We start from the raw sequence: 27,493 nt of genomic DNA on the forward strand, positions 1-27,493 counted from the left end.
TCAAGGAAACTTGAGTTGCTTTATTTAGCTTCCAATTTCTGGGAGGCTCAAGAATTATAATTATTCTGGACAACAAAAGGAAATAAGACTGTGCTTACAGATCTTTTTCTGCCATCTGCTTTCTGTCGGGCTGCTATTTTATTGTTGCCCTTTCTGTTACACGGGATGTACACATCAGGTGTTAAAAGGTACAATACATTCGACAACCGAGCACCACGTTCTGTAACTGAACAGGCAAAGAAATTACACTGAACACCGGCTTCTGGCAGTATTTTTCGGAAAAAAAAAGTGACTAAAATGGGTTTAAATTGATTAACACTATTAAATCACACCTAATATTTGATACTACATGATTCAATACAGCTATACGGTACAATTATACAAAATGTGTTAACATCAAAGAATACAACCAAAATTAAGATAGCAAACAAAACCTATGTAACTTTTTTTTACAGGAAAATACTTTTGAAGTATGCATGTAACTGCCCATTCTTTTAAAGAAAATCTACTGCAAGCAAAGTTATCAACCTCCAGAAAAATCACACATAGCATTACTAAGCATATCCCCAAAAAGTGTACAATATGCACACTTGGAAAATACAAAATTAAAAAAATTGTAAGCAACAGGTGAGCTTCATATTTATAAGAATGTGAAAAGAAGTCCCATTTTTAGCACTGTTGTATAAAGAATTGTCTTTTGATGCGAAGTTCATGAATTGTCCTCCAGGTGGGACCACACTTTACAAAAACACCGTGTTTTTGAAACGAGATTACAGAGCAAGATAGAGCATATCTTAGCAATGTCATCTTATTAAAGTTTTTTTTAATTTTTACTACTTTATCAAAACATGTCCCGTAGGTGTGTAGGATTCATTTTTAAAATTCTTTCCTAGAAACAATATACAAAGGAGAGGCATATTTATTCCCAATCACACTTCTGGAAGACGCTCCCCGGGGTCGAGAAGGCTCTTCTCTCTCGTCTTCTCACTGGTTGTTTTTGGCCTTAGCATGTGTTAAGATGTGAGATTTCAGGTTAGTCGACTGAGCAAACTTCTTATTACAACCATCGAAGGGGCACACATAGGGCCTGTCTCCAGTATGGATTCGCACGTGTGTGCGCAAATTGAAGTCCAGTGAAAAGCGTTTCCCACAGCCTTCGAACGTGCACTGTCGAGGAAAGACCAGAGATAACCCACTCAGCGACTCTGACCAGGCCCGGTGGCCGGGCTGGCGGGCGGGCGGGCGGGCGGCTGCCACCACGCTGGAGGACAGCCTACTTCTTCCCCCAACGTTTTTCCTCCCTGCCCCGGGGAAATTTTCTAGCTGCACTCCAGAATTAGTAGGCAGGGGGCTCTGACTGCATGAAGACTCCTAGAACCCAGGGTTAGCCCTCCTGAGCTGTTTAAATACAATATAAGAGAAACACTTGCAATAGCAAGACTCTTCCCAAATATTAGGTTAGGCCCTAGCACTGAGCAGTATTTCAAATAATGAAATACAAATGAATCACAAGGTTTCTGGGGCCAAGTGGCAGAGAGAATCACGCCAGACTTACTAGCTGCACTGTGAGTTCACTCCCCTTGTTCATGGGCTTCCAAAAACTAGACAAAATATTAACTATACTTACTCTCATGCAATAGAATTTTAGAAGCTCCCTGCCAATGAGTAATTCAATATACTACTAACTACAAGAACTAAACGGCTTCAGTCCCGCAGTGAACGCACTAGAAATGCAGTTTCAGGCTTGCTCAAGCAAGCCTGTGTTTCTCCTGATGTGGGAAACCTGTCCCCCAGTGACTCTCATCTGGACGCCGCTGTCACCTCTCACTAAGAAGTGCCAGGACCCTGACTCTCCAGCATCGTCGCCACCACCACCGCCTGCCGACACGTGCACGATAGTGGGGGGTGGGGGGTGGGGGGGCTGGTTCTACCTGGAAGGGCTTCTCTCCAGTATGAACGAGTTGGTGTCGTTTTAGCTTTGAGCTCTCGACAAAAGCTTTGCCGCATTCTGCACAGACGTGGACTCGGGGGCCGTGGGTGTGCAGATGCTTTCTCATGGCAGAGTTATCCCTGAACATCTTTGTGCAGCCCTGGGACAGAGAGACAGGCTTAGTGGTTCACACTGCAAACGGCGGCAAGGGTCAGCCACTCCTCAGCCTCCACTGACACATTGAAACAAACAACCCCCAGCCCCCCATTTTAATTTGACTCAGGATTACAGTAGAGAGGTGAAATTATTTAAGACAAAAACCAGACAGCTAAAAAAGGCCTTCTCATTTAATGTAAACCCTTGTTTTACAGATGAGGAAACTGAGGCTTAGAGATGTCTTTAAGTAGACTTGCCCAAGGTCACACTACTAATAGTAGCCGAGCTGGGAGTAGAACCCAGCACCCTGGCTTCCAGCGACACCACAGCTGCCTCACCCAACTCCGTCCCCCAAATGAAGTAACAGAAGCCCTGAGAAGTAAATGGAGTTAAAATGACGGCAGTCCACCACTACCTTTGGTGGGCCCCGTATTCTGTGCTGCAAGAATGGGCTGTCATGCTCCATCGCCTACTGTTCCCTCTTCTCTCTTTGCCTCTTTCCCCTTCTTGACAGAGAAAGAAGCAAGAGGGTCTCCAAGGAATGGCAACTACAGAAGAAATTTATTTTGTGAGACACTAGGAAAAGAAGCAGGCAAACTGATACCAGAGCGGGGTGGGGAGGCAGATGGGTGTGTGGGGCTCGACAGCCAAGTCCTGCACCATTTCTTCTGCAGTTGTTGCCCAGTAATGGAGTGAATGGGGGAAATGATCAGACAGCACGACAGAAGGACAGCACAAGTCAACCAGCGGACAGCTTCACAGGCAAAGGGCGGGAAAAGCCCCCGTTTTTTCACCTTGACCCCTAGGCTGAGCTTCCATTTCGAAAATGGCATTTTAATAAAATGGAGTTGGAAAAGAAGTACACAGGGAAGCCAGAGATGGCAGGCACTCAAGGCATAACTGTTTTCAAATGCTTATTTATCTTTTGGCCCCAACGAATATCATGTTACATTTCAAAATCTCCACACGAAGAGCGTTAAAACAGAATAAAGAACTTGGGAGTGCAAGGCCAGGAGAGAGCACACCGTGAACTAAATGTACCCTTCTCCGAATCGCTCACTGGAAACGATTCTGTATTCCATTCAGACTCCTTCCCCTTTGTTTTTCGGCACCTGTGTGCTAGTTTACTTTTCTGTTAGTTTTATATCCACCTAAGTTTGGAACAGACCCAACCAATACCTCAAAGTACTTTTTAGGTTATCGTTTTATTTTAAAGACCAATCACATTTGAAAACAATTAAGTACCCCTGTAGTAACACACAATTGATTAACAGGGTAAATTAAGAAAATTGTGAAGGAAACAATGAAGTCTTATTAGGCTGACTTTAACAGCACCCAAAATCATCTCCAAATTTCCATAATGAGCCTACTCCGGTCCCAGAAAGCTCCATGGGTGAGACACAACCCAATGTCTTAAGATTGACTTAATGATCCAAAGAGAAGAAATCAAGTCCTAACGTACTCTATTCAAGGTATCGGAGTAAAACATTGGTGCCCTACAGCAACCCCATTTAACAGTATTCAATTTAAGTGGCCTTTACTGAACAAAACTTACGTCCCAAAATAGTCTCTTGAATTTAGAAACCAGATTATAGTTCCTCACTGAATCTCAAATATGAAGACAGAAATAATAGTGCAAATTTCTGATAATCTCTCTAAAACTTCATCAACAGTCTAATGAATACTTTCCCCCTAGCATTACTTACTTTATGAGGGCAAGCTATTGTTCTTGGAGCATCATCTTCTTTAATTTTTCTTGGCTTCATTCTTACCAAAAGAAAAAAAAGAAAAAAAAGAGAGAGAGAGAGATTTGTAGGAGTGGGTAGACTTAACTGGCATAAATCATATAGTCTCTGAAATGTATTCCTTACAGGTACAAAAACTAAGATGACGATATGCTTCCGTGAACAGGAAGCCCGGAGACAACTCAGAGTCCTCGGGACTGAGCCCTCTGCCCACTCTCCAGGGAAGAGCGCTGCCACCTATGGTGGCACAGCTGATAAGCTGGTGGTGCAGCTAGGATGGCACCGCGATCTGTATGCCTCAAGTATCTGCTCTTTTCTCCAAACTCTTTAAAAATACAAAAGGTCAACAGCCCAGAAAACCAGAGGAATCTCCTAGTGGGAGCAAAGCAAAGGATCTGAAAGCAGGTGCTGTGATAATAAAAGTGCCTTATAAAAAGGGAGCGATGGCTACGGGAGGGTATTAAAAATATACTTCCTAACACAACTGCGGGGGCAGGGGGGCTTTCATACTGACAGAAATGATTCAGATTTTTTTAAACACGGGTACCCTCAACAGAGAAGTACTTACATACATAGAAGTGTAATATCTCTAGAAGGAAACGTAACTGGTGGGATTGGCTAGCTGAGTAGGAGCCCCTAGGGACCGACTGGTGGACACGTGGAAACACCCCAGACCCTCCTCCCCTTTTTTAGCACACTGTTAGTTTTTCAAAAAGTAAGAGCATTTGTTCTCAAGGACAGCGCTTTCTGACCCTGCTGTGGGACGAGGGTGTAATAAGAGTCCTGATCACGTGGGCAGCCAGAGAGCCCTGTGTGGAATTACTACCCAGAGAGCTTACTGATTGGGTAACTTACCTACCTGCTATTTCCACTGAACCAACATTTGTTCTTTTGTCAGAACTTTCTCTCCAAATACTCCCTACAGATCTGTGTGTGGTAGAGGGGTGAGAAATTAAGAGTTCCTAGAACAACTAGAAAAAACAGACTTACACCTCGGGAATACATGTCCTTTCTGGCCCTGGCTTTGCCACCTCACACTCCAACGTGAGGATGCAGGCTCAGTAAACAACAGCAGCGGACTTACCACCACTCTGTTATTACAAAAGGCTTCTGCGGGCACAATTACCGGAATCAGCCAAGACCCTCCCTACCAGTCCTGCTTCACCCTTGATCTGGGCAAAGGATGAGCCGGTGCTTCTTCTTTATAACTCATCAATCACCTAGTTAAACTTTCCGTGCCCTGGAGGAGCACAGGAGAAACAACTGATCTGGTAGCTATAACCTATCTCTAAGGAGTCTGTCCAAGGCTGCACAAACTTCCTAGTCAAAGGCTCTGACATTTCAGCCTGGTTCCCTCCTCCCGCCCCAACCCTGTACCATACCAAGTAGCAAATATCTCCTAAGCGCCTGCTGTGCACAGGGCTCTGAACTAGCCTTTGTTATTGCCAATACCACTGAATCCTGGGGTTTGGGTCTGAGGTCACAAAACTAGGTGGGACAAAAATTTGGTGCCACTGCGTCACCTGGGGGTTATATCAAAGTTTGAAAAACTAAAGCAATTCATATGAAAGGGTTGTACTCCAATCAAATATTAATAATAAAAGAGTATATTAAGAACCAAGTTTCAATCTTCCCAATTAAGAATGTTCACCCTCTGATGGCCCCACTGACACACTCTCTGGACTGTGGAGCGAGCTGAACGATCGTGTGTCTAAATTCAATAAATGGTACTCACCTAAAAGAGGGTCAATTTTACTGCATGCAAATTCTCAATAAACCGACTTGTAAAAACTGTCCACTAGCTTGATAAGTATGTCGTACAAACAACTTTTATCCCTCTTTCACCCATCTTGGGGTCTGAATACGGAGTCAATAGCAATGAGGCACCTGTGCCAATAGGATAGGTGTGGCCTAGCTGGGTTCCCACACCCATGCCTTTTCTTAGATTTAGTGCTAGGAACTTAATTTAAAAAGTAATTTTTTTTTATCATGGAAAATTTCAAATATACACAAAAGAGAACAGTCCCATTTTACCATTTATGCAACTCTTGATTTTTAAAAATGTTGTCATTAAGTGGTCTTTTTTGTTAAATGTCACTTTCAAAGTGTGTATGAGTATTTAGCAATGTAATTAATTTTAGAGAGTTTAAAATGCATTTGGACAACTACCCTTGGACTCAACGAGGAAGTCGAAGGTATTTAATTGCAGCCACTTTGAAGCTCCTTGGCGAATCACCCTTCTTCACTACAGAGTAACAAACGAGGCACTATGTGCTGGTCCCTTTTACATGTTCTTCTAATGGAAACATTGGGAAAAGGTCATTTTCCAATGAAGTATATTTAGATTGAAAGATTTTTGTTTGTGAATGAAGACTAAAACATTCATGGAACCAACTGATATATAACTTACAAAGTAAAAAAAAATATATATGTATATATTTGAAATCCTAAAAAGTGTTTCAAAGACTGAAATCGTACGCTACTACGTAGAGTGTGTTGACTTGCCCGGACTAGTCAGTAGCGACCAGACTCGAGTCGAGTTGGTGTTGACTGTGGTACGGTACAGAGATCTTTTGACCGGAGACGACAATGACAACAGCAGAGGCGTATGAATGAGACGGATGGGATGTGACTTGATGCTGACTCCTACTAGCTGCAGACCTTGAGCAAATTACTTAACTCCTCAGCCTCAGTTTCTTATTCTGTAAAAGGCGTAAGGCTACCTACGTTAGCGCTGTGAAGCTTACGAGATGCACATTAAGCTCTTGGGAAATGACAGCTACTATCATCACCAGCTGTGTGCTAACAGGACCTAGCTAAAACTGAGTGAATTCAAAAAAAAAAAAAAGCCAATTGTACTTAACGCAGAAGGTTGTGGCACTCCATCCAAACCACCTTTTCCAACTAAAGGGCTGAAAGACTGGAGAAAGAACGGCACGTGTAAAGCAGAAAGGCCTCCTCACTGCATTACAAAGTATACGGAGGAGCCAGGAACCCAGTAAGAGAAGCTTCCCGTTCAGTTACAAATGGAGACTACGCTCCCTGTGCATGACAGGACTGCTGGGTTTAGACTATCTCATTCTGCATCTGTGGAAGGAACAACACTGTAAAGGCTGGACTCCAGGACCAGAAATTGCAGGAATTTCCTGGCACAATTTTCAGCAGGGCACTGTGTAAACCAAAAGTTCCAGCCAAGTTAAATCTGCAAACGTCCCACAGCCGAGACGAACATTTTTGAGGCGGTGACTCTTGAATGAAAATAAGCCCCTTCCCTGCAAAACAAGCTTAGCTGACTTCAGACTGGAGCCACCAACTGTGACCTGTGCTGACGGGACACAAGTTCCTGTGTAACACAGCTCCCAAGGCGAGCTTCAGCGCCTTTCTTTGTGCAAAGAATCATGTTGCCTTAGACAAAGCAAGACAAAGTTCGTTAAGTGAATTCTCTTAAATAACAGTGTGTATTCATGTGATGACACTGAAAAGTTAAGGGACTCTCAGCCCCACGATCACATTTCATCTGCACATTAACCCGTGATTCAAGGCTCAGGTGGGGACTGACAACAAAATAACCACCTTGGGACTGACCTATGCACTCTCTATTTTGATCTTTCTGGACCAAAAGTTTCCAAAGGACTAACTTTAGTTAATGAAAAACGCACAAGGGTTGTCAATTTAATCAGGAAATAGAATTTGCCAGGTGCCACTCACTGACCACTTTTTTTAAGGAAGGCACGGCTCAGTGGCCCATGCGGGGATCAAACCGGCAACTTTGGTGCTACCAGCACCGCGCTCTAACCAACTGAGCTAACCCGCCACCCCGACCACTGACCAGTTTTTAAAGCAGTATTTACTAAAAACACATTTCAAGTAAGAACAGTCACCCAGTCCCATCTCCCAAATACTGTAACTTTCAAATTCAAGTCCGTATTTCTTACACTTGCCCACACACATGTAACTGATTTCCTAAGCAGTCTAGGGTTAGTGTGGCAGGAGCCTGGAACTTTCTGTGGTCAGTTTCAAGGCCAGTCCAGAACCCCCTCACTCCAGTGCACCGAGGACAGAGAAAAGCCGCTAACACCGCCCCCCCCAAGTCAACAGCCAAGTCACGGAGCCGAGGGGGACGAGGAGCGGAAGACAGTAGAACAGGTTCTGTGCATCCTTCTCAGTGAAGAAGATGGGGTCAGGCCCCCAAGTTTGAAACTTGGTGCCTTAAGGTTTCAGGATCCCAGGCACCAATTGTGGGGCCTCTGGGAAACCCTCCTCAGCCGTTGTTACACATTGTCTAAATGTGAAGCCCTAACAAAACAGGGCATTCCAGGCTCAAACTCTTCTCACCACCACCGCCGTCCAATTAGAGTGTTTAGTTTTACACACTCTTATCAAACACTGTGGAGAATGGGGATGAGGATGACCCACCCCAAGGCCCAAACCCCGACCTTCACTTTGTGTACACTGTCGAGATGAGCACGATTTCATTCCACTCTGTACACGAAATGAAATCTTTACCAGGTTGATCAGAAAAGAAAATAAACACACTCTGTATTCAGATATTATGTAAACACTACTCACTGCAGAAAGAACTGTGTGCCAGAATCACAGTTCCATCCAGCATAGCAGGTTCAGTACCCAGGAGAGAATTCTCCTAGCGTCAGGTCAAATGAATTCTCTCTTTCAATACTGTTAAAAGTACGCCCCACTTTCAGGCTGCGGCTTTCCTAGTCCTGACCCACCTCTTTCAGGGTGTTTCTGATTCTCTTTTCTTTTTTAGAAGGCGCTTTCCCACACCACCAAGATCTTCTCGCTTCCTACTCATTCTGTCCACTACTGAATGAAATTGGCTTTTCCTGAAGAAATTCTTACAACCCATCAACTTCCTATTCTAAATTAAACATGTTTTCCAGCCTCTTGCACAGCTGTCTTCTTGGTTTTCTTTTCACTTCATTCTTTAGGAAGTCTTCCTTTTGATGTTTACCCGCATTTTACTGGAATATATCCTCAAGTAACCTCCTCAGAAAGGGTGTATGCAACATAAAACAAGTTCTGCGTGTCTAAAACTGTCATTATTTTGCCCTTGTTATTTCACTGTTAGCTTTGCCGGATCAAGAATTCTATGTTTATATTAATTTTTCCTCAGAAATCTCAAAACACACCGCTCCATTGTCTTCTAATTATCTATTGCTGTTGAAGATAATTCTCATTCAGCTCTAATGATCATTCTTTTGTAGGTGACCTATCTTTTCTCTCTGGAAGTTTCTAGGTTCTTTATCCTTAGTGTTTTGAAATTTCACAAATGGTACCTTTGAAATACCTGGCACCTGGGTGGTAGTGCCAGTGGGTGGTCCCCTTGGCCAGGAGTGAGGCAAGGCTACTTGGGGAACAAGCACAGGTTTCTATCCCCCAGCAGCATCGTGTGCATCCTGAGTTTAGGGCGGACACACCCTGCCTTTTGTTCCAAGGACTGGGACAAGCGTTCAGCTGAGCCACCCAGTTCCCCAGCGAGGGGGAACAAGGCCAAGGGTCATCAACACCCCCTTCCATCTACTGCTCCCTCCCCGCAGGCTCCTCTCTGCAAACCCCTCTGCTCCTCCAATGACCATTCCACAGTACCCAGCTGAGCATTCTCCTCTCCCGTCTTTGGGCCCCTCTGCAACGCCACTGACTTTGTAGTGGCTTTCCCCAGTCTCCTCCTCCTCCTCCTCATCTGGATGAGCCTTCTGCTGTGACACTGGTTCCTCTTACCCTCTGAAAACCAGGGCTTTCCCAGCACTTTATGTGGGGGTCTTTTCCCTCCAAAACCTCGCAGCAGCCAAAGAGCTGACTTGCCTGACACTTTTGTGCTTTCCCACCCCTCCTCAGAAGATGCTAAGCCTAACTTACTTCCCGAAACCACCTCCAGTCCAGAATGGAAGTTTTGTTAGCATCTAAAAACAAACGCTGCCTACCTGAACCCCAGAGCAGCACCCCTCCCAATTTCCCATCTCCTACGGAGAAAAGCTTTTAATCAACCTTTTCATGGTCTCCTGTCATCTCTAGCACATTCATTCTTTTGTAGCACCCAATTCCCAAGCAAACTTGACTGCTTCCTTCTTCCTGAATATACACTGGCTATTCAATGTGTACACTGTGCTCGTGCCATTCTCGTACGTAGGCCCCACCATGGAAACCCCACCTGTCTATCAAATCTCCATGCTCTCCAAGGCCTAAGCAAATGCCACCATCCCACAAGCTTTCCTTGGTTCCTATGTCCCATCTCTATCCCTGGGATGCAGCCCGTATCAAACCCTCACTAAATTCTGAGCACTACAAGGAAGAGGTGACTAACTTTAAGAACACATGGAATATTAAACTCGGGCTCAACCGGTCCACGAATTCTAACCTCAGTGATGACTATGTATCCTACAGATTCCTTTTGTATTGGGGGGGAGGGGGTAGTTAATATTTCAATGAGTGACATAATAAAAGCTGGAACACAATGGCATTAACAAACGTATTGAGCCCTAATTTTTTTAAGCCATCATCAATTAGAAATTAATGTGTATATATTCTCGGTAGGTACCATTTCGCTGCAGAGGACAGGGCTCGAGCCCCGTATTAAAACGCAATGGGATTCTTAAAACCCATCTGAGATGTGGGAAACGGGCTGCAAAGGCCCGCGGTAGCTCGCCCACCTGGTTTCTCTGGCAGGGCTACAAGGAGTAGCCAGGACACTCGGGGGTTGCTGCTGTTTCTGGCTCTGCTCTCAGGAGACAAGAAAAAGAGGTGCTCCGCTCTGTTCTTAGATGACGCAAGGTCACAGATGTCTCTTCCTGATCCCGCCTTCCCCTAAATTCCCAGGCCGGTTCCAGGCTCCATTCAACCTCAGGTAGGGAAAAGGTGAAGGCCCTCTGCTCCCAAGTTTATGGTTCACTTTATTTAAAGGTTTACATCCACCTGTGTGGGTTTTCTCACATTCTCGTAAAAACGGCCAAACAGTATTAGAAAATACATGATGCAAAAAAGGGACAGAAACTTCTGTGGGCACCCAGTCGTTTCAGGCAGAACAGATATCCAATGGGTTCCGATTTTCCCAACTGCTGACCTTGGGCAGCAGTCACAGGGGTCCCAGACATAAATATCTGCTCTCTTTCTGCCGTGCCAGCTTACATGAGCAAAACGCGGGGAGCTTAACTGTGGCTTGCTAAAATATGAATGGATGACGCCTATATAGACCCAGGTCTCCTGCAGCTCAGCCAGGACAACACACTCAATCTGAAATGTATACAGGCAGGCCCAGAGGTAGCATGAAGACACCCAGCTCCAAGCAAAGGATGTGCGTGTTCTTTATCCACAAGCAATGTCATTTATGGAATTAAAGAGTATTTATTTCCTCTTATTGTCTGCAAGGATCTAAAATGGTGCCCCTCACATTAATAGCACTGTTACTACTAAAAAGAAAATGCCTTTTGCTTGCAGAAGTCCCTGCAGAGCAAGACTACAAACCGCCGATTAGGCACAAAAAACACAGCTGGCAACACTCAGGTACTTCCTATGGTTACAAGAACGTCCTTATAACTTACCTAGCAAATTCCGCCAGTTGTTTGGGATCTGAGAGGTCAATGCCAGGTATCCCTCCAGGAGGAAGTTTCTTTCCTGTCATATACTCTGAATAATCAGGAGGGGAGTTCTCGCCAATGATCTGTTCTTCAACCACCGTCTCATGGTCAATATCTTTTTTTTCATCTGCAACACATCATTAGATTATTTTAGCTGAGCAAAAAATGTCTGTGTGGGCAAGTACATTTTAACTACAAACTGTTTTCATTAGCAGCTTCTTAAATGGGTGATTTAGAGCCGCTACCTCAATTTCTTAAGCACCCAGCCTTTCTCCTCCTTCTCTTGAAATCCTGTTTCTGCTTGCAAGGCACCCAAATCTTGGACGCCAAATCCGACGGACCTTTCTTCCCGTGGGTGTTCCTGCCCAGCCTTCGGGGACAGCTCATTACTGTCCTGGCACTCAGTTTCCTGGGTCCACTCCACTTCTCTAACTGGCTTGTTTTCAGCTTCCTTGCTTCTCCTCCTAGCACTTGTCAGAGTTCTGCTTTTCGTCTGACAAACACATTTCCTGTTAACCAACCCTGCAATGCTGAATCAAATCTGGTTTTCTAGCCATCACCTCTGAGCCTGCCTCTCGCCTTCTCTTCTTCACTATTTATTCTCCCCTCACTCTCTCTCCAGCTATACTGGGCTCTTCGCACCCCATCACCCTAACCTCAAGGCCTCCACTCACCCCGTTCTCCCTGGCTACGACGTGTAATTACAGCTCTGTGATTTCTGTCGGCCTCTCCCACGGGACTGTAAGCTCCATGAGAACAGGGATGCTCGTTGGTCTTGCTTCCCTTGTGTGCCCAGGGCGTTGTCCAAAGTCTGCCCATACTTGGCCCTCACTAAGTATGTGTTCCAAGAACACAGGAGCTCTCTAACTCACGTGTCTCACTATTACCTCAGATAGAACAGGTTAAAAAAGGAGTATCGACCCCATAATTCATCTCCTACATCCCAGACACCAAGTCCTACTGATCCTTTTTAAAAGGCCCTCTCCCTTTGTCCCACTGCCGTCAGCTTAGTTTGTATCATTGTCTCAAACTTAAATGACGACTGGAATTTCTTACTTCATCTTCACAACTGTGTTCTCTGCTCTCGTGATGCCAAAGGATAAATCGACACAGAAAACATAGCTGATACACTTTCACCTGTGGCGTGACGCCTTCAACAGAGGTATAAATCACTTCCACCGAGCATTCTGGGTCCTATGCTGCCTGGTTCCACTTTAACACACCCAGTCTTACCTTCTATTTCTCCTTGGCATGTGCCCTCCATAGTCCACCAGCCTGCTTCTCTCACAGGTTAATTCCCAAGTGCCTGGCAGGAGACACTCGGTAAGCACGAGCCTCCCCTTCCCTCTATTACCGCTCTGATTCCTGCCTACCCTCCAGAGCCTTCCTTCCTCAAATTCTCTAAGGGCTTGTTGATTCTATCACTCTAGCCTCGGAGTCTTTACCATTTCTTTGAAGTCCTAGATTAGTTCTTGATAATCACACTGACAAACTCTAAATCGTACTGTTTTGAATTTTTGTTGGCCTTGCCTCTTAAACTAGAGCGAAGTGCCCAGAGGCCAAAACCCGCTTTCTACTGTTTTGGTGCCTAAAGCACAAAATTTCAACGCTAACAGAAATTTTCCATTTCTCCATCAAATTGTTTCACAAAAAGCAGTAACACAAGAACTTTCAGAAGTGAAAACTGGCTTGTTCAACCCTTACCTTGCATTACCTTCCACCAGTGTTAAGAACCATGGCCAAAAAACAAACCACACCAAACAAATCCTGCAACTGGTGTCACTACCCCAAAACTGCACATACTAGCTGTTCAGCACACACCACTCTATGGCGCCAGACGGTGAGGGCAAGACAGACGGGATGCAGGGTCATCTGAGTCAAGTCCAATCGTGTGCAGCAATGAAAAGCACAGAATACAAGTTTTAAACTTTAAATGCCTAACTCTCCCTCCAATCTTCATTTTAGGAGCTATCACAGAATATAAAAACAGTCACAGAATATAATAATAGCTGTCATTTTATTGAATGTTTACATGTAGGCGCTGTTTTAATCACTGCACATATCACCCTACATAGTGGACAAACAAGCAGCTTCATTTTCAGAGGAGATGGCTGAGGCATAGAGAGGTTAGTTAAGTAACTTGCTCAGGGTTAACTAGTTAGCAAGTGGCAAATGTGAACTCATGAAGTCTAAGTCTAAGACCTGTGTGCTTAACTGTCAGGCTCTGCTGCCTCTTGTTTGGAACTAGAAAGAACTAGATAATATATCCTAGGTTACCCGTTACAGAGATGGAGACTATCCATCCACGGAGGACGGGCCTAGGAAAAATAGTTGGATGGACGAGTAAGAAAGGAAATGTGATCACTGATCACAAGCTACAAAACCACATTCTTTAATTACACTTCTTTTCTCAGGGCTGTGTTAATCCCTTCACCTCCATCTCTTTATCACTCATGTTTGCTATGTGACACAAGAACGGTAAGATGGCAAGGCTGAGAAACACTGCTCTCTCTCTGAGCAAGCTGCTGTTGAGCGGGTGCCCCAAGGATGCCGGGGCAGAAAGAAGGCAGAACTCTCCGCAGAGCGGATGCCAGGCATTAGTTCCACACGTGAGTACCGGAGGGTCTCCTATATGCCTGGCACTGCTCTGGGCGCCAGGAACAACAGCCAGAAACAAAGCCGAGTTTCTGCCCTCAGCTGTGGAGATCAAGGTGCCGGCCAATTCAGTTCCTGGTGAAACGTCTTCCTAGTTTGTAGACATGCCTTCCTGCTGTGTCCTCACACATCATCTCATCACATGCGTAACTTCTCTCTTCTTCTAAGGGTGCTAATCCCGTTCGTGGGGCTGCACCCTCACAACCTAATTACTTCCCAAGGGCCTCTCCTCTAACACCATCACACTGGGGACTAGGGCTTCCGAATACGACTTATGGGGTGACACACACAGAAGTCAAACAAGGAAATACTTCATAAGGCTCAGTTCTTAGCATCAATATTCAAGATCAAGCATTAGGGGACAGTCACTAAGATGATTACGACTCAGAATACAAACATGTATGAAACAAGCCTCAAGTAGAGGCCGGCGAGACTTCCCGCTCGCTCTGCATGTACATGTACAGCCAGTGGGTCAAACTCAGCCCGCCAACCCCCACCCCATTTACCCTGTGGCCTTTTTGTTCTTTTTAAATTTTGGTAAGAGACATTAACATAGTATTTACCATTTTAACCCCACTAAGTGTGCACTTCAGTGGCACTGAGTCCATTCACAACATAGTGAACTATCGCTATCTACACCCAAAACTTCATCCCCAACCGAAACTTGGTACCCCTCAAACAATAACCCCTCTTTCCCCCAACCCCTGGTAACTTCTATTCTACTTTGTTTCTATGAATTTGCCTACTCTTGGTACTTTTTATAAGCGGAATCACACACTATTTGTCCTTCTATGCCTGACTTATTTCATTAAGCATCATGTCTTCAAGGTCCACCTATGTTGCAGCACATTTCAAAATTTCATTCCTTTTCATGGCTGAATAATACTCTGGTGTGGGCTTAGCACGTTCCTCTAGTGAAGGACACGGGTTGTTTCCACCTTTTGGCTATTGTGAATGATGATGTGCAAATATGCATTTTTATAAATCAAATTTTATTGGAACAGGGCCATGCTCATTTGTTTATATATCATCTTTGGCTGCTTTCCTGCTACAAGGACACATGGAGTTGATTAGTTCCAACAAAAACTGCAGGACCTACAAATGCTGGAATATTACTATCTAGCCCTTTTACAGGAGAGGTTTGCTAACCTGACCTATATGATGGGATTTCACTTCGAGAAATGGGATTAAACTGTGGAAAGTTCTCTATCTGAAACAAGAAACAATTTCTGAGGGTGCGATTACTAACGATGGGATTTACTATCAAAAAGGACATTTGTCGCAGGTCTTTGAAACAGGTCAGATTCAAGTTTTATTCTGGAGGAGGAATAAACACAGCTGGGTAATGAATCAGGTGGGTGGGGGGTAGATTAGGGATTGTCCAGTATGCCATCTGAGTTTCTTGTTTTCATTTCTTGGAGATGGCAGTGTCATCAGCTGAGACGGACAACAACGGGGGAAGAGACAATGGGCAGGAAGGAGAGGGTCTGGAGGTCCACTCTGAGCTATGTGTGACATCTAGTGGATGGACTGCAAGAAAGTACCTGGAAATGCAAGTGTGGGGGATAAAAAGAAATCTAGGTTGGAGAGAAATATATGGGAATCACTGGCATACAGACTGCATTTAAAGCCACCAAAATATGTATTACCTACTGAAAAAAACACATGGACAAAGAAAAGACGGCTCAGAACCAAAACCCGGGTAATTCTGATATTGAGAGAATGAGGAAGACTTTGCACAGGAGACTCGAGAGCTGTCCCGAGGTCGGGAGAGATCCAGCTTTGTCTAACGAGACTTTTACTCATGGGGAAGGCAGCCTGTCCCCAGTACTCCCAGTAAGTGCGTGGTATGACAGAAGTTTAAAACTGTAACAAAACATTAAAAATCAGCTGCTTTTGGTTATCACTATCCATTTGGACTTCTAAACGTCAGCAATACAAATACTCTTGCCTAAAAAAATCTTTTGTTGGCCTAAGTTCTAAATAATTGCTGTGATTTACTGTACGTTTTCATCATACCGTGTTTCCCCGAAAATAAGACCTAGCAGGACAATCAGCTCTAATGCGTCTTTTGGAGCAAAAATTAATATAAGACCCAGTCTTATTGTACTATAAGACAAGACCGGGTCTTATATAATATAATACAATACCGGGTCTTATATTAACTTTTGCTCCAAAAGACGCATTAGAGCTGATTGTCCTGCTAGGTCTCATTTTGGGGGAAACACGGTTTATATTTAAGCTTCATATTATTAGGTTGATGCAAAAGTAATTGCAGTTTTGGGGTGGTCGGATGGCTCAGTTGTTTGGAGCACGAGCTCTGAACGACAGGGTTGCCAAGTTCAACCCCCACATGGGATGGCGGGCTGCGCCCCCTGCAACTAAAGATTGAAAATGGCAACTGGACTCGGAGCTGAGCTGTGCCCTCCAGAGCTAGATTGAAGGACAACTCCCTAGAGAAATTTATAATAAAAAAAAAAAGAAAGTAATTGCGGTTTTTGCAATTATTTTTAAACTTTTAAACTGCAATTACTTTTTGCACCAGCCTAATATCACATTTATGACTTATTCTTTAATAAACAGTGTATTACCTGGAAGTTAATTTGAAGAACTCCTTGAAGACCAACGCACAGAAATTGTAAAGAATGTCATTAACTATTCAACAACAAAATGCAAGGAAATAATCTATTTATATATTTAAAAATCACATTTTGAAGAAGACTGCCAAACAAATGACAAAAGATGCTAGGTTCTATTGCCAGAAGAAATCAAAGACAATGTCTGCCTCATTTTCACCAAGAACTGGACACATATTAAAGCAACACATCAAATAATGTCAATGTTATTATTTGGCCATCTTATCTGACTTTCGCAAAAAATCTTCAGAAGTTTTTGCCAAATACAATGGAAATTTATGATGCTCTAAAAGAGAAACCAGTATTTTTATTACATTTACAGACCAACGTACATATAAGCTTCCCACTTTTGTTCAAAAAAATTATTAGTGAAAAGAATTCATTTTTGTTTTTGCAATTTTATTAAAACAATATTTCAGTTATAATATGCATTTAAATAAAGAAGACTTTCACTGTTTTGCACTTACTATATTCCTTTAATTTCATAATTACTACGGAAATAGACTTGCTGTATACAAGGAAAGAAGGTGCTAACTGATCCACTCAGAATGTCAAACGTTATGCTACTGACTTCTACTGACTGGCAATGGGGTAATATCAAAACCCATCTGGGTAAAGCAGTTCACAAAGCAAAGGGTCTAAACCTGCTTTAAGAATCGTCGTATAGAGCTGACCCTTGAACAACACGGGTTTGAACCGCACCAGTCCACTTATACGCGCATTTTTTCCCATACCTGTTACTGTTTTTGATCAGAGGTTGAGAGTCCATGATGCGGAAGGCAAACTGTATGCACCGAGCTACACCATTTTATACAGGGGAATTAAGTATCTGTGGGTTTTGGTATCCGCAGGGGTCCTAGAACCAATCCCCACAGACACCGAGGGACAACTAAGTTTGGGCGAAACTCAAAAGTTATACGCGGATTTTCGACTGCGCAGAGGTGGGCACCTCTATCCCCACGCTGGTTCAAGGATCAACTGTCCAGAGTTTTCCTAGAGGGCGGACCTAGTTAATTATCCCTTCATTGTTTTGAGGGGACAGGGTTAGTCCACGTTAGAAATTTCATTGCAACGGATTTCTTCAATCAACGTAATTTATCATTTTAAATAATTATTAATGTCTAATTATTACCAGAACACAACTGGGCAAAGCAAATTAAAAACGAATCTCACAATTCCTATATGGAAAAGCTGACTCAAAAGTGGGGATGATGGGGAAAATGATATTGAGAACTTCTAGTCAAAACTGTACGTTAGGTAATTCCAGCGCCCACTAACTAACCTCTGGCCAAACACCAATGACCCACAACGACCAGACCAAAGTTAAATGGGCTACGTCACAAGGTGGAGAAACAAAACACAGCCAATATCATCCAGACATGGGGCACACATTTTTGAATTATTTCAGCAGGACATTGATCAATTCATTCTTGTTTCTGAAACATTCTCAATGTTTTCCATATGAAACTATTCAAATGGTAGAAAAGGTGTAAGTCCCTGCCCTTCGCTCTCAGCTCTTCCATTCCTTTCTACGTTACCAAAGCTAAATATAATCACTCACAGTCTAACTGGAGACAAAACAAAGAGACTCAAAATAATTTACAGACAAAAAGATATGATTAAGGAACTAGTAAGTGGAAAGGCTGGGAGCTCTACAAGTCCAGAGAAAGGGTTAAAAAAGTGGAGTCTCACCTGCCCTCCGTGCTCCAACCAAACTGGTTTTCTCCAGCGATTCAATGTCTGATCAACGCACACGACAAACACAACTTCCCCTTCTTGCCCGCCTCTCATCCTCATCGAAGTCCAGTCTGCTCCCCAAAGCCCAGATCAGGATCTCTTTCCTTCAGGAGGCCTTTCGTTCCTGTCCCTGCGCCTTGCTTGGTTTCCCCACTTACTGAATAAGGAGAACGCCACCTATCTTATAAGGCTGAGACGTGGTACCACGTGAAATGCCAACCATTCTACCTGCAAAATAGTGAGTGAGCAAAATCTCCTTTATTCCATTTCCCCCTTTCTCCTGGATTTAAGGAGAACAGTAGGTGCTATGCTTAAAGGTTTGTAAAGAATGCTGAACTTTTTATGAAACTACACTGGGCATGTAAGGAATACAGAAAATTATGACTCATGCTCAGGTCACACTTGAAGCCTTTGGCTGGTGTAGGGCACTGACTGGGTCAAGTCTGACGCTCTACCGGCTGGCATGCGTACACTACCACCACTCAGCGCTCCCCTCAGATAGGAGGCAGCTTCTTTGAGAAAAGGTTGATTTTCCTTACAAGTTTTTTCCCATGTTTGAATCTGTAAGTGGTCCCATGGTTTCCTTTTTTACCCTGATTGCCAGGAAGCTCATTAGAGTCGACCCCTAATTCTTCCTGTTATTCTGATGGTCATTTTCTATTTTTACTAATTTTTATACACACACACATATGTGTATTTACCTATTTATTTATTTATTTGGGTTGGCTAGATTGTTTCTCCCCATCTCCCACCTTAGGCCATTAACTTTGGTCTAACTATCCCAGGTGATTTTTGGCAAAAATGACATTACCTACTCATCACTGCTACCATCCACCTTCACTGAAGAGGGAAAGGGGGCAGCTAAATAATGTGTGACTCATTGCTAAGCAACAGGCAAAAATCAGACATAGGTTGTTTCCACTTTCCCCCACTAATAGAGACCTTAGGAAGGGATATTATCATTTACTGACTACCTGTTTCTTGCCAGCAACTGTCACATGCCTGAATCCAAACAAAAACCTTTACGTTATTAACCCCATGTTTTTCGAAGAAGTCAAGTCTCAGAAATGTCAAGTAATGTAGATCTAGTCGTAGATCTAGGATTTGAATCTACGATTAACTCTAAAGTTCATGTCTTTTCTAAAAAAGGAACGCTTCTCCACCATCTCCTCACCCTAACACTTCTTTCTTTTCTGCCTCTAGTTATTGATGAAAATGGTATTTTGGTCTGTAGGCCACGATTCTGCCTTACAGCACAACCTCCATGCACTCATGCAATCCGTTATATCCTGAGAATCTCCCATGTGCCGAGTGCGTCATCATAAGGCAGCAGGGTTACAGCCCAGGACTTACCTCTACCGGATGTAGACAGACAAGCAGGTTAAAGAAAGCAAGCAAGACATTTTCAGACAGTGCTACAAAGAAAATAAAACAGGGTTATGAAACCGTGACAGTGTGTGCGCGTGCACACCCCAATCTGAATGAACAGAGGCCTTGTAGAGCTGAGACGTGAAAAACAAGGTGGCACTAAATGTGAACACCTGGGGTCAGAGCAAGTGCTGCGAAGTTCAAGGGACTGAAAGGAGGACAGGAAGGCTGGAGAATAACAGGAGCAGAGGGAAGAGGGCGGAAGCAGGGGCCAAATCACGTGTGGCCTCGCAGGTCATGACACGGAGTTTGGATTTTCCTGAATATAATGCAATGTCTGTGGGGTACGGGTGTGTTACAACACACAAAACAAAAAGCTTACCATTTTAACCATTTTTAAGTTTACAGTTCAGTGGCATTAAGCAAGTCACATTGTTGTGTTTGAGGGGTTTTTAAGGCGAAGGGTGAAGTCATCTGATTTCAGTCTTAGAAAATTCAGAAAGCAATAGGTTGTGTGTGTCTGTGTGTGTGTGTGTGTGTGTGAAATCCAGCTCTGTATTAGTCCGTTAAAAATCTATAAAAACGTGTTTAATATAGAAATCGTATGTAGTACATTGTGAGTTATCAACAAAATGAGAAAACTAAAAACCAATTGACAATTTGGAGCAGGGGCAACAGCTGTCTCCCTCAATTTTGGGGGTGCTTAGAAGGAAGCTAGAAGATGTAAAGAGAAAAGACACCAAGAGGGTTGAGTTGGGAATCGCAAAAAAGAGACCCTTTGTGGTGTTTCCAAGAGTGAACTGTGAGATAACCAGAAATTCTGTTTGAAGCCTGTGATTTTCCAAAAAACAGGGTCCAGACTTCAACAGAACAGCTTCTGGCACAACAATGGCAGCTTCTTTCCCTACTTCTTAGTCCTTCCATTGGAGAGTGATTTATACGAGGCAAAGAGTCGCTCACAAACATTTACACTGTTTTAATGTCTACTCACACGGAAAACCACCGTGTAAGACTAAAGTAACTCAATGGTTAAGAATTTGGCTCAGTTGAGTTCCTAATATTCACTAGGTCACGTTAAAATAGCTTTGCTTTAAGAAATTAGGTATATTGTTTCCTATTTTCACGTAGGAACTCAGAAAGGAGTAGAATTTCTTTGCTATAAAGAAACTGAAAATACTTTTACGGATGCCCCTACTCCAACGAGTCATTTTACAAAGATCCCAAGGTCAGAAATTAAGATATGCCAAGGTTGGATACTTTGGTCAGTACCCTCTCAAGAGGAATTTAATGCTGTTACTAATATAATTCCCAGAAACCACTGGGCTTGCTGTTATTGATAATTAATCACAAAGTTAAACAGAATGGGACCTACTACACAAGACAGGATTTGGAAATGGTTCCTTTCCTGTACTGTAATTAATGTCCACCATACATAAGAAGGTATGAACTCATACAAGAGTCAACTAACTTCTAAGACCCTCTCACATCGTCCTAATATTTTGCTAATAATAACAAAATTCATGTTATTTTCAAAATCTAAGTAGTGTTTAAGATGCCAAATTTTAAAAATACAAGGTTTCAGTTTATCCAACAACGCAATACAACTCACTGTTAAATATCCAGATTTTAAAAACACAGTTTTCACTTTTATGTATTTGTCCTATGGGAAGCAGTAAGAACAGAGTGTATAAAATGGTCACTTGGGAAGAGCAGATCAGGAATTAACAAAAGAATGTAGATCCTAAGAAATGTTCATTCTAGTAATTGTTTTTGCTAATAACCTGTTAATGGGCCCTAAATTTCCCAGCCTTTAAACAAACCAACCTTACTAAGCAGACTTCAGAAACCAAACAAATAGAAAGACCTTTTATAAATATCCACCCAGGAGCCTGGCATCCTTTGAAAATTTTATTTATTCTCTTCCAACAGCCTAAAATACTAGTAGGTAGGTCAGGAGCCCTGACCTTTTCCTGATACGGATTTTTCTTTTCTCACTAGGAAAGTCAGCTGTTGACGGTGAGAGGGAAAAGAAAAAGAAAAGGCTAATAACCTGGAGTGGAGTGACAGCAGAGGCTCCCAGAGCTACAAGGCTGGGAATCAGGATAGGACTTAGGCTGCCCTGTAGGCCAGGGGGTTGACTCTAGTACTTGCGAGGGCATCTCTGGCTTGGTTCCATGGGATTTTATGTTTACGGCATCCCTAGTGATCAATAGCACGGTAAAAAAGGAGGACGTGGAAATCCACAGAGGAATGGCAAATGGTCAGGATTAGTAATTTTTGGCATAACCTGAACTTTCTGAATATATAAAACTAAGAAAAAATTTAATACTTTTCAACTTTCTTTCAATTTACGGATTCAAATATCAAAGGTTTTCTGGTCTTAAGATGTTTTACTCAATCCAGCACAAAGCATTTCTATATTTGGTGTAACAGAAGATAATTAAAATATCAACAGCCTTGAATGAAGGCCACAATTTCCAACCACTTGAAACCAAGATTTTAAAGCCTTCTTAGGTTTCTATCAAAACTAAATGTTTTAAACACTCAGCTTTATCATTAGCTTCCCTACTCGACCCAATGATTTAATTAAGTGCTTCAGTTTATAATAAGCTCTATAAAATAGGCAGTCATTCTATATAGCACTGATGACCATCTAGGGGAAAATATATACTACTGTGCCCTAAATCTGGCAATATTGAAATAGTCATTCGTTATATGAATGGGGGGGGGGGGACATGGGCCTTGAAGCAATGGACTAAGAATATTCAAAACATAGTTGAACTGTGATTCAATACTGAAACATAATTTAGCCTTAACTAGGCCTTACTTTTCTCAACTGCAAAAATAAGGTCCTGCTGTATTATCCATACAATGGATTATTCATCCATAAAAAGGAATGAAATAGTCTACATGTATGAACCTTGAAAACTAAGCCAGACACAAAAGGCCACATATTATACAATTCCATTTAAATGAAATGTCCAGAATATGCAAATCCAGAGAAACAGAAATTAGATTAGTGGTAGGCAGCCAGGAGCTGGGGAGAGGAAAATGGGGAGTAACTGCTAGTAGGTGTGGGGCTCCTCTTTGGGGTAATGGAAATGTTCCATAGACAGTGGTGGTAGCTGCACAACCTGGTGAATACACTAGAAACTACTGAACTGCACACATGTAAGTTGTATCAACAACAACAACAACAAAAAAAAAAAAAAAAAAAAAAGGGCCAGCCAGGTGGCTCAGGTGGTTGGAATGCCACACTCCTAAGCCGAGGTCGCCAGTTCGATTCCCACATGGGCCAGTGAGCTGCGCCCTCTACAGCTAGGATTATGAACAACGGCTCTCCCTGGAGCAGAGCTGGGCTGCAGTGAGCAGCCAGAGGTTGGCGTGGGCTGCTGCGTGCTGCTGTGAGCCGCTGGCAGCCATCGTGAGCGGCCAGCAGCTGACAAAGGCTGCGGCGAGTGGACAACCGGCGACCGTACAACCGGCGACCGTCAGCCTCAGTCTGGGGAGCCCAAGGCTCATAACACCAGCATGGGCCAGGGAGCTGTGTCCTACACAACTAGACTGAGAAACAACGGCTTGAATCGGAGTCAGGGGCTGGAGGGGGGAAGGCGGAAGGAGAAAGAGAAAAAAAAAAAACAAACCCCAAAAAACAGATCGCTAAGGACTTTAGACCATTCAGATCTAAAACTGCCCTACTATAGAACTACTAGGTTCCCTTGCAGCTGCTGTTCCATTCGAAAGATGCCAATCATACAGGTCACTGTTACTCTGTGAGACATAAAAGATGGCAAACAAACAAGCGAAAGAAACCCAAAAATCTGAATATTTGGTTTCCACAAATGCAGTGAGCTCCCACTCAATTTTTGTGTGTGTTTGTTTTAAGCCAAGAGGTACTAAAACAAGCAACATGACCCTGTATATACAATTATTTTTATAAGGACTTCAGGTAACTAAGCTTGGGCTTAGGCAAAACATTCCAATCTAAGGGACTGTTTTAGGGAAACTATAGTGTAGTTTAACCTCTCCTGCCCAGGACCAAATGAGATTGAGCTACGTGATAGCAGTGAGCACACTACCTACTAGTCAACACACACACGAATTTAGCGCAACAGTTAACCTGCTTTGATTTCTTCACCTGTTACCAATTATCTCATTTCAGTTTTGAAGATGAAATTAGTGTATTCAATATTTGAACTTGGGACACGTATAGTTAACCACAAACTATTTAGCTTCTTTTTGGTAATAATTCTAAACCACAAGAAGAGGGATAGTTCACCACAAAGCATGGCTCAGGAATCAGGCCATATTACGTTATTGCCATCAAATATTACAACCACCGTTATGCAGAGTGCTCTGTAACACACCAGACAACTAACTCTTTAAACAATCAGACATTAAAATAAACTCAAATTGTGCAACCAGGTAAGCAGTCACTCGCACAGGGGAAGTAATGACTTCTAAATGCTGACTTCATTGTAAATTAACTCCCATTAGTCAAGCCCCTCAGAATCGCACCCTCCCCCCCAACTGTCTGTCTTACTTGACATGTATCAGCCTCATCACCAAACTTTCTGAGTATGGAAAAAAAGGTTAGCAATTTTGGTAAGATCAAACACAGGACGTGTAAAATGCCCTGGTTTTCTAAGTTACTATAAAACCAATGGCCATACCACGAAAGTAAATTTAATTTTACGTGGTTAACATATCTTTATCTAAACATCTAATTTCAAAGGGTATCCTCAGTTCAGCAACTCATCATAACCAACACCCGCACCCTTATTCCATTCCTATTAATAGGAAAACATGGCTGTTCCTCCCAACACGGTCAGTGGGCAATCATTCTGAGCTACCAAAACGTACAAAAGACATCTTTTGATAATCATTAAGGCCTAAAGTAGGCAGGTTTGATTGAAACATACAGCCCCTACTAAACGCAACTACGAAGAGTTCGTCAATGCACTGAAACGCAGAACCGCGCCTGTCAGCACTTGCTATTAGGCAGCAGTTCCGATCTCTTTACTCAGTCCTGAGTCATCCATCCATCCAGCTTTAGCTATCTCAACGTGGGGGCTGGCTTTCAGCAGATACAACCAGACCAGCTTTTCAGTCCAAACTTTTCATCTATTTCATTCGTTCCTGTGAATTAACAATCCTTTAATACTCAAAGGTCACCATATTTGAGATTCCAGCCAATACTAAGAATTTATTAAACAGCGTTAAATTATGGAAGAAAGGTTCTACAACTTTAGTATTTTTTTAAATGTAGTATTAAGTTTAACTACCCCAGGTACTAGGTTAACTAGCTATGACAGGATTAATCTCAGTCTATTTACTACCCTAGCAACTTAACTAGGTTGCATGTGAATAAATAGGATACCGACATAAAAAAACCCAGCCTTTCGATAGTTATAAAGAACTAAAGAATTTACACATGCCCTACATATCTTGCCTGGCCTTCGTTCAAAGCAGTATTAAAATAGTGAAAAGACGCTTTCCAGAATCCTTTTCAAGCGGAAAATAAGAGCTTTCTATCAAGTAAAAAGCATACAGACTTAAAGTACTCGATTTTATTAATTTAGTGGTATAGCTAACCAAGCGATTTGCAAAGCGCCAAATACTGAAGAACTAAACCTCCGGAAACATAAAGGGCTAAGAATTATCGACATAAATTCGCGGATCCTCTCCACTACGTGCTGCGGAGGAGCGGAGGCGAGGCCTTGGCCCGCAGCGCGGTGACAGGCCAACCGACGCGGAGCCCGCACACGCCAGCCCTACGTGCCGCCCAAGTCCCGCCCCGCCAAGGCGAGCGCGTCCGCGGGCGGGGTCCGGCCTGCGCGGTGCGTGGGAGCAAAGGGCCGCGGCGCCCCCGCCCCCTTCCGAAGGCGCCTCCCGGGAGCAGTAGAGGGGTCCGGGCAAAGGGGCGGGGGCGGCATGAGGGTCAGCGACGCCCCCTAGAGGAAGGCGGGGGAAAAGCGGTGGAGTGAGGCTCGGCCCGCTTCGGGCGCGAGGTCCGCACGCCCCACCAACGCCCTCTCGGCGCCCCGCGCCCCCAGGCCTCGCGAAGAGCCTGCCGGGCGGGGACGGCGGTCAACGAGCCGACGGGCCGTCCGTTGGCCCGAGCCCGCCCCGCCCCACCCGCGCCGCGGGACCGCCCCGCCCGGGGAAACTACGCCATTGCGGCCTAGCGGGCGGCGCCGCGCCTCCGCCGCCATCTTCGGCTGGCCGCCGCCGCCCGCCGCCCCCGCCGCGGCCCGCCCGCCATCTTTTGGGGCCGCCATACTTGCCCTGCGAAGAAGATGGCGGCGCCCATCACACACATAAAACATGGCTTCCCTTCAAAACAAAAACATCCCGGGGGCCGGCGCGAGCCGGCGCTCACCTGAGGACCACATGGTGACCGAGAACTCGCCCTCCAGGGTCTTGATCTGCACCTGCTTCTGCTCCCACTTCTTGTTGCCCGCGTCCGCGCCGCCCGCCGCCCCGGCCCCGCCGCCGAGGTAGCCCTTCTTGCCGCTCTTCTTGCCGCCGCCCTTCTTGACGCGGCCGCCGCCCGACGACGACGAGCCGCCGCCGCCACTCTTGCCGGCCGCCGCCACGGTGACCAGCGTCTGCTCGATGTAGTCGTCGTCGCCGCCGGCCGGCGCGGGCACCGGGATGAGGATCTGGTCCTCGAAGCCGTCCTCGGCGCGCAGCCCGTCCGAGTCGTCGCCGCCCACCACCTCCTCGCGCGTCTGCACCAGGATCACCTCCTGGTGGTGGTGCACCTGGCTCGGGTCGTCGGTGACGAGTGGCTGCAGAGCGATCATGGGCGGGTGGTGGTGGTGGTGGTGGTGGTGGTGATGGCCCGCGTGCCCGTGGCCGCCCCCGCCCCCGTGGTCGCCGCCGCCGCCGTCCTCGTCGTCGTCGTCGTCCTCCTCCTCCTCGCCCACCACCGTGGTCTCGATGGTCTCCACCGGGATGGTCTCCACCTCGATCTCGTGCAGCTCCACGATCTCGGCCGGCATCTCAGAGCCGTCCGTGGCGATGTAGAGGGTGTCGCCCGAGGCCATGGCTGAGGGCTCCGCCACCACGGCCGCGGCGGCCTCGGCTCCGGGCGGGCGGGCGAGGAGGCGGCCGGCCGTGGGGAAGGAAGGCAGAGGGAGGAAGGCGGCGGGCGGGCGGGGGGAGAGGGGGCGGGCGGCAGGGGGAAGGGCGGGCGCGGCGGCGGCGGCGGCGGCGGGCTTCCCCCCCTCCCCGCCTCGGTGCGCCCCGCGCTCGCTCGACCGCTGCTCGCCGCGGCGCCCCGCCTCGCCGCACCTTGGCCGCCCGCTCTGGCCGCGCCTCCTCCCGCCCTCCGGGCCGGCGCTCCGCTTCCCCCTTCCTTTTGCGCCTCCGCCTCCTTCCACACAAATACCAACTCCTCACCCCGAGCCCAGATCTCGCCGCCGCCGCCGCCGCCACACTCCGCTCGGGCTCGGCCTCGCGAGACTTCCGCGCTGGCCTCGGCCCGCCCCGCCTCGCTGCCACTCGCCCGCTTGCCCTCTCGCTCCTCCTCCTCTGCCAATCGATCTGCCCGTTCGCCACCGCGGCCCCGCCCACCGCCCGAGGCTCCTCCCGGATTGGGGACAGCCCCCGCGCGCGCTGGCTAGCTCGCGGCGCGTGACGTCAGCGCGCCGCCGCCGCCGCCGCCGC

The 27,493-nt window shown here is 45.3% G+C and overlaps 1 protein-coding gene across 1 annotated transcript; it reads right to left on the bottom strand.

Moving 5' to 3' along the window:
- On the bottom strand, window positions 1-27,212 carry YY1 (YY1 transcription factor). Its single transcript, XM_019751568.2, has 5 exons — window positions 26,202-27,212; window positions 11,388-11,550; window positions 3,793-3,853; window positions 1,932-2,090; window positions 1-1,167 (listed from the first exon to the last, which is right to left on the bottom strand). The coding sequence occupies exons 1-5, from the start codon at window positions 26,869-26,871 to the stop codon at window positions 985-987; spliced, it is 1,236 nt and encodes a 411-aa protein (XP_019607127.1). The 5' UTR covers window positions 26,872-27,212; the 3' UTR covers window positions 1-984.
- Between the last annotated feature and the right edge of the window lie 281 nt (window positions 27,213-27,493).

This window comes from Rhinolophus sinicus, linkage group LG03 (assembly GCF_036562045.2).
Source record: "Rhinolophus sinicus isolate RSC01 linkage group LG03, ASM3656204v1, whole genome shotgun sequence".
Classification (NCBI taxonomy): Eukaryota; Metazoa; Chordata; class Mammalia; order Chiroptera; family Rhinolophidae; genus Rhinolophus; species Rhinolophus sinicus.

Bases quoted from the DNA above. Each gene is read 5' to 3' on its own strand.
- YY1 (XM_019751568.2), bottom strand. From the start codon at position 26,871: ATGGCCTCGGGCGACACCCTCTACATCGCCACGGACGGCTCTGAGATG. The intron at 11,551-26,201 runs GTGAGCGCCGGC...GATGTGTTGCAG, and splicing joins GGTCACCATGTGGTCCTCAG to ATGAAAAAAAAGATATTGAC. The intron at 2,091-3,792 runs GTAAGTAATGCT...TCTCTGTCCCAG, and splicing joins CAATAGCTTGCCCTCATAAA to GGCTGCACAAAGATGTTCAG.